The sequence below is a fragment of the Pinus tabuliformis genome, chromosome 4_2 (assembly GCF_031772625.1).
Source record: "Pinus tabuliformis cultivar Carrire ecotype Pingquan chromosome 4_2, CPIR1, whole genome shotgun sequence".
NCBI classification, from domain to species: Eukaryota; Viridiplantae; Streptophyta; class Pinopsida; order Pinales; family Pinaceae; genus Pinus; species Pinus tabuliformis.
In genome coordinates this window covers 531,463,278-531,474,623 of record NC_142304.1, presented here as the reverse complement: position 1 = coordinate 531,474,623, position 11,346 = coordinate 531,463,278, and the positions used below count along the sequence as shown (strand labels likewise).

Genomic DNA, 11,346 nt, shown 5'->3' with positions numbered 1-11,346 from the left:
TACAAAAGAAGTCGAAGATCGAGTGAGAGAGATGTAAGCAGAAGGACAAAAGTAATGTGTAGGTCCAGCAGGACAGAAGGAAGCCGAAGGTCTAGTAGGGTAGAAGGAAGGCGAAGGTCCAGCAAGACAGAAGGAAGCCAAAGGTCCAGCAAGACAGGAGGAAACCGAAGGTCCAGCAGGACAGGAGGAAGCCGAAGGACGAGGCAATTCTGTTGATTGGGTTAATCTTTGAAAGGCTCAGACCTGTGATTAATAAATCAAGTACATAACGCAACCTAAAGAACAATTCTGTGAAGGGGAAAAATAAAGCTTCATCTGACATCGTTTGAAGGGAGCAGTAGCCAGCACCGACATTAAATCATTTGTGAGTCTTGTTCTAGGAAGTAAGAGATCGCGATAGCAAGAATAGTGAGAAGCAGTCACGCTTGAAACAGTTACCGCAACAGTAAAGAACATCGGCTTGGAAATACAGAATTCCTTTTGTGCATACGTTGAGGCTTTGCACAAATATCTTGTTGGAAAGCTTCAACAAATTTTGGAAACATTATTGGAGATCATCATGCCTATTTGAAATCATCATGAGGTAACTTTGCAAACTCTGTTAGGGCAATATGAAGAGTTGTGAAGACTCCTTCATATGAAGACAGGCTGTCATTGATGTAGCAGCGAAGGTGTAGATAGACATAATTCAGTGAAGAAGATGTTGGGAGCAGAGAATTACTATCAAACATATCTAGACAAAATATAGCAGTGGGTTGGAGCCCAGAGGGTTGGTGCCCTGAAGGTTGGAGCCTCAAACAAACAAGGTTGGTGCCTTGACAAGATAAGGTTGGAGCCCTTGGGGTTGGTGCCTCAGAATTGGAAAGATTGGTGTCCTTGGAGTTGGTGCTCCTAAACACAAATTTGGTGCCTTGAGAAGACAAGGTTGGTAAACTAGATGTTGGAGCCTCACAAATGACCAAGTTGGTGCTTGGAAACATATTGAACACAACAATAACAATAGTGGGCTTCTATGGGGCATAATAATAACAATATGGGGACAACATGGGCACAACAATAAAAGTAAGGGTTACAATGACAATAATAATAAGGGAATACACTAGTATTATAGGGACCTAACAAAGCCCATATCTTTATTAGGATCTTCATTCCGACAAAGACTTGTATTTAATGGTGTTTCGATATCTTGATTATACGAAGTAAAAACGGGAGAGGAGAAAACTTCAAAATGCACATGTTAACTCCAGTTATATTTCAAATCGCTTAAACAAGGAACAACCTCTCTTGTTCTCAGTAAGTAACGATGCCTCTTCCACCCGTACTACAAATATTCAATAAATGCTTCAAGCATACCTTTAAAGAAATAAAATAAAGGTTAAAGAAGAGAAAGGCTTCCTCCACAATGAGGTGATGCAAACAACTTCATCGTGGTATTAAATAGGTCTTCTGGCAATGAAGCGATGCTTTGCATCTCCTTGAGGTGACTTTGTTGGGTTACTCAATAGGCTCGCTCACAGCGGAGTAACACGAGGGAATGTGTTTAACCCATATTATCAAAAGCTTGGTATACTTGTCATCTTTCTCCCCTAACAAAACACTTGAGGTGTGACTAGACATATGTTGATATGTTTCAAGCTAAGAAAAAAATAGAAGAGGTTATTCCTTTAATCGAGATAAGTGATGTTTAGGTTAACTTATTACTTGATGTTCGCATGCTAAATCTATTAGTAATTATGTTTTAATATGCTCATTTATTTTTTCAGACAATCAGCGAAAAGAAAATAATTTTGATGTCCATGAATGTATGAAGCTGAGTCACCCCCGCCCTCTCAGTTTAGTCAAGTTTTCATCAAAATATACTCACCTCATTCAGTGGATGCTTTTGGGGACTAAAATCCCCCCAAAATGGGAGTGTATGATCTGGATTGGATGAGTATCTTATTTTTCATCCATCTTGATGCTTTCAAAGTAGAAAAAGTGGAGGAATCAATCCACAAGACTATTTTTTCCAGTAGTGCTAGTTTGGAAAATCTCAAGTCAAAAACATCAAGAGTCATTTTGAGACCTTAAATGAACATATTTTGCATTCTCGACCTTACTATGGAATATGTAAATGTATATGTAATAGGATCATCCTAATAATGAAGGGATTGCATGTGTAATGTGTGGATTGGTGTATATAGCGATGATGTATTCATTATGGATGGTATGGATGTTATTTCAATGTATGAATCTATTTGAGGTATTTTGAGGCATTTCTGTATTATTATCTATATTTGGGTTGTCATTAATGCTCACATTGTTGTACATTGTGTGAACTATTGAATTTTATGTATTTGGCTTATAACATTTGGTATGAGAGCATATAATCCTAGGGTTTTTATACTTTGAATGAATCACTTTTACATTTTGATTACATTTTTTCTGTGATACTTCAAATGGTGAAATTTTTGGCATATTTAGAAAAAATATCAAGAAAAATTTGGTTAAAATTTAATATTTTAATTCACTATACTTTCATAGATATATTTGGTGGATGTTAGGGTTTGTGATTCATTAATAATGACAACGGCATGTTTCTCAATGACAACAAAATGCTTCTCCTGGTGGGAGAAATAGATGGCTGGGAAACAGCTTTACTTTGGGTTGTAAGCATTATTTTAAAATCAACCAGATAATCATCAATGTCGGCTCATGAATGGTTTTTGGTATCTGCACCAAGTTACATGAGTATAAATATCAGCCAAGCAAAGATTGATTTAGTACAAAAAGGTAAGGAGACACAGTTTGTTGACGACATTGCGGTTTAGCTTTAACCTGCTTGAACACGGTCAGAGAGTTTTGTTTCTGTGGATTCCGCAAGGCCCGGAAAAAAGTCAGAGAGTTTTGTTTCTGTGGATTCTACTCGAACTCGACCAATATGGCTTTGTACGATGAAATGTCCGATAATGAGATATATGACAGCGAAAGCGATGAAATGGAAAGCAACGAAAGCGAAAACGAAGATGAAGAATTGAGATATGAAAGCATGGTGGAAATAGCACGCAGTCGTCATGATGACAATAAAGGACGTATGAAATATACGGTTTTAAGTCTGAACGACATTGGTGAGCGTCTGCACAATGCTACCAAAAGCGTTTCCACTGTGTTGGCTGTCTCGGAAGCCGAGGCAGCTATTCTCTTGCGTCACTTCGGTTGGAATTCTGTTAATGCCAACGATCAATGGTTTGCAGACGAGGAGAAAGTGAGAAATGCTGTGGGCCTATTGTTGCAGTCGGACGATAAACATGAGACCAAAGAAGAAAAAATGGAGGAGTTAACTACCTGTCCGATATGTTTCTATGATTTCAAGATCAGAGACATGAAGTCACTCAAGTACTGCGACCATTTATTTTGCCAAGATTGTTGGCGAACTTTTATTCACACATCAATAAATCATGATGGTGCAGGATGCCTCAATCTACGATGTCCACATCAAGGTCCACGATGCCGTGCCATTGTGAGTGAAGACATGGTTTTTTCTCTGGGGTTATTTGAGGAAGATACGAACAAATATAGAACCTATCTTGTGAGGTCATATGTTGAACAAAACAGTATGGTTAAATGGTGTCCAGCGCCAGACTGTGGCTACTGTGTGGAGGTTGACTCTACTAATTCTAATGTAACTCATGAGGAGGTTGTCTGCAATTGTTCACATAAATTTTGCTGGAATTGTTTAGAGGAGTCTCATCGTCCAATAGGCTGCGACACAGTCAAAAAATGGATTGATCAAATTAATAATGGTGATTCACTCAATGCGTGCTGGATATATTTTAATTCCAAGCCGCGTCCAAAGTGTGATCGACCAATAGAGAAAAATCAAGGGTGTATTGTTGGGTATTTTTAAATGGGGAAAATACCAAAAACCAAATGTTCAAACACACAGAGGCAATGCTCTGTTTTACTTTGTTCCAGGATCTTTTGTGCTCAGGCAAGATTAAAAAAAAATTCACTGAGAGACAGAGTAATTCACCACCATAAAAAAAAACATTTCTGAGAATTTACTGAACTGGGTTTACTGCTGTAAATCCCCTTTTTCATTCACTGCTATAACAAAACTTTACTGTTGTAATTTAAAAATTTACATATGTTTACTACTGTAAAAGAAATTTACACAGGCTTACAAAAATCGCTCCACCATTTCCTTTATGCACTTGCAAAACCACACATGGTTTTTCTTACACCTCTATTTTACTATGCCTCACAAAAACATTACAAAGGACATTTGTGCACTACTGTGCATACCTCCTCTGGTTCTTCTTTTCGCTGCTGCGAACACATTACATTTACCTCCCGTGTGCCATACAAAAACAATGGTCAACACAGTAAAAAAAATGAGCACATTTCACGTGACTCATACACATATCAAAAACTTAATACGAGAAAAAAAATATTAAATCCTACAACTAACACATTTATAAAAACTTCACATGCCGTATGTAAACAAATATATAAAAATAAAACGTATGGGACGTATGCCCATCACCATATTAAAGGCCACCAAAAAGCTACGACCAACCATTAAAAACATTAACTCTTCCATTCTCGGCGGTCAACCAATAGTCTTCCACTCCACGCAAAATTAATTCGCTGCAGGCCCGTATGCAGCTTCAGAGATCGACGGTGGAGAAAGATGAGGGCAATCGGACGGCTCACAAAAATATCGGAACCCAGTTTGCTGCCCAACTTTAACGCCCGAGAAAATGACGTTGCGTTACGTCAGGGCTGAACCACGTGTCAGCTCCAAATTTTCTCGGGCCCTTGTGTACGAAAACCATTCTCTGCAGGAAGGCGGTCCGAGAAATCTTTAAACTGGTTTGTGGTTTTTGCTGGCGGTTTTGGGGAGCGTACGGCTGCGTTGAAATTAGATTTCAACACTCCCCTTTAATTTCAACAGCTGGGCATTCGGTCATACCCAGACACTTTCTCAAAAATTCAAAGCTCTTCTGATCCAGTGGCTTTGTCAAGATGTCTGCTACCTGTTCTTGAGTCCTGCAATGTTCTAGGACAATTTCTCCATTGTTCACCAATTCTCTGATGTAGTGAAACCTTGTATCAATGTGTTTCGTTCTCTTATGAAACACTGAATTCTTTGACAATGCAATAGCTGAGCTATTGTCACAAAAGATCACTGTCGCTTTTGCCTGCTCTTGGCCTAAGCTTCTCAACATTCTTCTCATCCACACTGCTTGACATGCTGCTGCTGTAGCTGCCACATATTCAGCCTCTGCTGTAGACAATGCTACAATGGACTGCTTCTTAGAAGCCCATGAAATGGCTCCTGAACCCATGTTAAAAACATAACCGGAAGTGCTCTTCCGATCATCTACACTTCCAGCCCAATCGCTATCAGTGTATCCAACCAAATCTGAATGTTCTGAGGCATGATATAGAATTCCAAACATTTTAGTGCCTTTGACATACCTCAAAATTCTCTTTGCTGCCTGCCAATGTGCCTCCTTTGGCCTCTCCATGAACCTGGAAATTAAGCTAACAGCATACATTAAATCAGGTCTAGTTGCTGTTAAATACATAAGGCTGCCCACAATGCTTTTGTATAGGCTAGGATCAAAATCCTTGCTGCTGTCCTCTCTGCTGAGCTTTAATCCCATTACTGTGGGAGTGATGGCTGCCTTGCATTCTTCCATCTTAAATCTGCCCAAAACTTGATTTACATATCTTGCTTGAGATATAAAAATTCCTTTTTCATTTTGATCTACTTCTATGCCTAAGAAGTATCTCAACAAACCCATGTCAGTCATTTCAAATTCATCCTTCATGACTGATTTAAAATTCTCAATAAGATAAATATCATTTCCAGTGAAAATAACATCATCTACATACAAGACAACAATTAAAATTTTACCATCCTTTTCTTTGATGTAGACGGTGGGTTCTCCTTCACACTTGTCAAATTCATTATCCAATAGATATGAATCAATCCTGCTGTACCATGCTCTTGGCGCTTGCTTCAGCCCATAAAGAGCTTTCTTTAATTTGCACACTTTGTGCTCTTCACCTTTCTTCTCATAGCCGAGAGGCTGTTCAATGTACACCTCTTCTTTTAACACTCCATTTAGGAATGCTGATTTCACGTCCATTTGGTAGACTTTCCATTTGTTTTGAGCTGCTATGCACAGCACTGCTCTCACAGTTTCCATTCTTGCAACCGGTGCGAAGGTTTCCTCATAATCTCTCCCATACTGCTGCTTGTAGCCTTTGACAACCAGCCTTGCTTTATGCCTTTCAATCTTGCCTTCAGCATTGCTTTTGGTCTTGTAGACCCATTTCACACCAATGACTTCTTTGTCTTTTGGTAACTCAACCAAATCCCATGTTTTGTTTCTTTCTATGGCATTCATTTCCTCATCCATAGCTTCTATCCATTTCCTATCTTTAATTGCATCTTCGAAATGAATAGGGTCATCAACATGACAATACAAGGCAAATAAGGAATTCATTCCTTCTTCATAAATCTCACTTAAATTTCTAAACTTCTTACCTCTTTCATTTGGTGTGCAAGTGCTTGAAGATGCACTTGAATTTCCTCCTTGTGGTGTGCTTGGAGAAGCACTCTCATTGATCCTCAATGGTGTCCCTTGCTGTCCTTGTGTTGGCGCTGTTGTTTGGGGATGTACTTCAGCCACTTCCTCTTCATCTTCATCATGAGACAAACAGTTCTTGACATTCACTGTTTTCTCTATGCTTCCATCCCAAGCTTCTTCTTCAATGAATTGAACATCCCTGCTGACAAAGAACTTCTTGGTAGATGGAATGTACAGCCTGTAGGCTTTGGATTCATCACTGTATCCAATGAAGATGCATTTCTCCCCTTTTCTGTCCAACTTCCTCCTTAGCTGATCTGGTATGTGTGCATAGGCCACACACCCAAAAACTCTCATGTGGGTGACTCCTTGCTTTCTCCCACTCCATGCCTCTTCTGGCACTTTGTTCATGACTGCTTTTGTAGGACACCTGTTCAAAATATACACTGCACAATGTACAGCTTCAGCCCAATACTCATTTGGCAAATGCTTTGCCTTCAGCATGCTCCTCGCCATCTCCATGATGGTTCTGTTTTTCCTTTCAGCAACTCCATTTTGCTGCGGAGTGTACCGAGTTGTGAACTGTTTATGTATTCCATTTTCTCTACAATACTTAAGGAATTCATTGGAGATATACTCACCTCCTCTATCAGTTCTCAAAACTTTAATGTGCAGCCCGCTTTGGTTTTCCACAAATGCCTTGAAGTTTTGGAATCTCTCAAACACTTCACTTTTGTTTTTAAGGAAATATATCCAAGTCTTTCTTGTAAAGTCATCAATGAATGTTAGGAAATATTGGTTGCCTGCTAATGATGGAGCTTGCATTGGTCCACACAAATCTGAGTGGATAATCTCTAAGGGTGTCTTTGCCCTTATGCTCTTCCCTGATGGAAAACTCTCTCTATGTTGTTTGCCCAATATACAACCTTCACAAAGGCTGTCTAGCTTCTCTATCAATGGTAATCCCTTTACCATTCCTTTTCTGCTCAATAAGTTTAGACCTCCAAAATTTAGATGCCCGAATCTCAAGTGCCATAACCAATTCTCATCCTTTGGCACACTTTGGAAGGCCTCTTGGGTGACTGCTGCCATTTCCTTCTTGTTCTTCAAGTCTACCCTGATCCTGAGAGGGAACATTCTGTTCCTTATCATCTTCACTTCAGCAATGCATCTTTTGCTGGGTGGTATGTCCATGATGGTGCACACATCATTTACAAAGTAAACATTGTAACCCTTTTGGATAAGCTGTCCAACACTCAATAGGTTACATCTCATTCCGGGGACATAGTAGACATCTGCTATGGTTTTCCTTTCTCCTTGTTTTGTAAATATTTTTACCTCCCCTTTTCCCATAACAGACACTTTACTATCAGTTCCTAGTGTGACCTCTGATTTCAAATTCTGATTTAAGGCTGAAAAGAGGGCTATGTTCCCTGTCATATGGTTGCTGCAACCTGAGTCCAAAAACCATATGTCTTCACTATGTGTTTCAGCCATGTTACAAGCTAACAGGACATTATTTTGACTGCTGTTTTCTCTTGTAACATTTGCATTTTGTCTACTGTTCATATCATGTTGTTTCTTTCTACAATCACTTGCATAATGTCCATACTTTTTGCAATAATAGCATTGAACATTAGATTTATCATACCTTTGTCCTTGAGCATGATATTGACCTCCTTGTTGGCTGCTGCCTTGGCCTTGGTTCTGATTTGGATTGCTGCTTCTTCCTTGTGCATTTGCTGGGCTGTTCCTTCCACCTCTGTTCTGGCTTCTGCCTCTTCCTCTCTTGTTTCCTCTGCCTTGACCTCTTCCTCTTCCAAAGGACATCTGGGTCTTGAAGGCTTGCTCAAGAGATGAGTTTTCATTCCTACTCAACCTCTGCTCATGTGTTATCAGTGATGCATGTAGTTCATCAACTGAATAGTTTGAGAGATCCTTTGTCTCTTCAATGGTGGTGACTATGGCATCAAACCTTGAGGGTAAGACCCTCAATATTTTCTCCACTATTCTTCTATCTTCAATTGTTTCTCCATGAGTTCTCATTTGTGTGATTACACCAATCACATGAGTGAAGAATGATTCAATGTTGTCTGACTCCTTCATGTTCAAGTTTTCAAAATCCTTTCTCAGCAATTGTAGTTTTGCTGTCTTCACTCTCTCCATGCCTTGATAGGCTGTCTTGAGGGTTTGCCATGCTTCATTTGATGTTTTAGCTGCTGCTATCCTTGGAAATATACTCTGGTCTACTGCTAGATGCAACAATAAAATGGCCTTTGCATCCTTCTTCCTATTGCTCTTCAGCTGATCTCTCTCTCCCTGAGTTAGTGCATTGAACTCATTTTCATCTGCTACTTCTTCAAACCCAGATTCAACTATTTCCCATAAATCTTGAGAGGCAAATAAAGCTCTCATGGTTATTGACCAGTAGTCATAGTTCTTCCCATTAAACTGTGGGAGCTGGGTGTTGAACATACCCATGCTTGTGCTAGCCATTCCTTGACTGTGTATTTTTTTTAAAACAACTAACTGTCTTCTGCAATAACAAAAGAAATGCTTTTGAAGAATACCTGAATCCTGCGCTGTCTGAGTCTTCTAACTGCCTGAGAAGTTTTGCTGCAGCAACAACCTTCTCCCTTCAGCTTCTTTAACTTCTTTAAAGAGCCTGAGCCTGCTCTGATACCACTGTTGGGTATTTTTAAATGGGGAAAATACCAAAAACCAAATGTTCAAACACACAGAGGCAATGCTCTGTTTTACTTTGTTCCAGGATCTTTTGTGCTCAGGCAAGATTAAAAAAAAATTTCACTGAGAGACAGAGTAATTCACCACCATAAAAAAAAACATTTCTGAGAATTTACTGAACTGGGTTTACTGCTGTAAATCCCCTTTTTCATTCACTGCTGTAACAAAACTTTACTGCTGTAATTTAAAAATTTACATATGTTTACTGCTGTAAAAGAAATTTACACAGGCTTACAAAAATCGCTCCACCATTTCCTTTATGCACTTGCAAAACCACACATGGTTTTTCTTACACCTCTGTTTTACTATGCCTCACAAAAACATTACAAAAGACATTTGTGCACTGCTGTGCATACATCCTCTGGTTCTTCTTTTCGCTGCTGCGAACACCTTACATTTACCTCCCGTGTGCCATACAAAAACAATGGTCAACACAGTAAAAAAAATGAGCACATTTCACGTGACTCATACACATATCAAAAACTTAATACGAAAAAAAAAACGTATTAAATCCTACAACTAACACATATATAAAAACTTCACATGCCGTATGTAAACAAATATAAAAAGAAACGTATGGGACGTATGCCCATCACCATATTAAAGGCCACCAAAAAGCTACGACCAACCATTAAAAACATTAACTCTTCCATTCTCGGTGGTCAACCAATAGTCTTCCACTCCACGCAAAATTAATTCGCTGCAGGCCCGTATGCAGCTTCAGAGATCGACGGTGGAGAAAGATGACGGCAATCGGACGGCTCACAAAAATATCGGAACCCAGTTTGCTGCCCAACTTTAACGCCCGAGAAAATGATGTTGCGTTACGTCAGGGCTGAACCACATGTCAGCTCCAAATTTTCTCGGGCCCTTGTGTACGAAAACCATTCTCTGCAGGAAGGCGGTCCGAGAAATCTTTAAACTGGTTTGTGGTTTTTGCTGGCGGTTTTGGGGAGCGTATCGCTGCGTTGAAATTAGATTTCAACATGTATGCACATGACATGTGCGTCCCCGTGTGAATTTCAATTCTGTTGTTTATGCCTTGGTGATTGGTTTAAACATAATTCTTGCAATCAATATAGTCCTGATCAGGTTGCAACAACATCAGGAAGAATTGATGCAGGGAATCAATCCAGGAATTTGGCCTCCATCGATTCTTGGAAAAGGTTTGCAGCTAAAACATCTTCTTCGGATAGGTTGGTATTTTATATGGAAAGATGGAAGGAAAATGAAAAGTCGGAGGAAAAGGCGTTATCTGATCTGCAGGCTGTGCGAGAGGTAGAGATTAAAAGATTGAATGAGTGTAAACAGACGAGAATGAGTTTAAAAAAGTTCAAATGTGTGGTAGATGCATGGTGGCAGATAGCAGAATGCAGGCACATGCTTAAATGGACATATGCATATGGCTATTATTTAACCCCAGCATCCAGCCATCATGATCAGGAAGCTGATATTGTTCGCGAAAAACAAAATCTTTTCGAATTCCTGCACGATGAAGTTGAAAGTAGTTTAGAACGCCTTCATCATTGCGTTGAACAAGAGTTGCAAGACCATATAGAAATCGCCCTTAAAGCTGACACTGATACTTCGACTGGGAAAAAGGCGTTGCGCGATTTTGATGACTTCTGTATCAGGCTTGAAAAGCTCACAAAATCGACGGGCCAATATTTTGAAAACCTAATTCAGTCTTTTGAAAACAATCTCTCCGAAGTTAGTCGGATTAATGCACCTGCAGGGAGCGCATGAAGAAGCAATTATTACTAGAACCAGCAGTCACTTATTATTATTAAGCAGTGCAAGTGGGCCACTGGACTTGGATGAATTTTTCTCACATTTTGTTGTATTAACGATCTTGGACGTTTGTGGCAACCCAATCCTTTTGATTGATTATCCAGTCAATATTATTGTCTGTTATTAATATTTCATGATTATTTATTTTAATAAAATGTCATATTTGTTTTTAGTGGAATCTCATAACGGGAAGCAAAGATTTACTTGTGATGTATCTATTCTTTAT

At 39.3% G+C, this 11,346-nt stretch overlaps 1 protein-coding gene across 1 annotated transcript; it reads left to right on the top strand.

Moving 5' to 3' along the window:
* The first annotated feature begins 2,920 nt into the window (after positions 1 to 2,920).
* LOC149170368 (putative E3 ubiquitin-protein ligase ARI8) lies at positions 2,921 to 11,075 on the top strand. The gene is made up of 2 exons (XM_089425541.1): positions 2,921 to 3,661; positions 10,422 to 11,075. The coding sequence occupies exons 1-2, from the start codon at positions 2,921 to 2,923 to the stop codon at positions 11,073 to 11,075; spliced, it is 1,395 nt and encodes a 464-aa protein (XP_089281667.1).
* Positions 11,076 to 11,346: the final 271 nt, after the last annotated feature.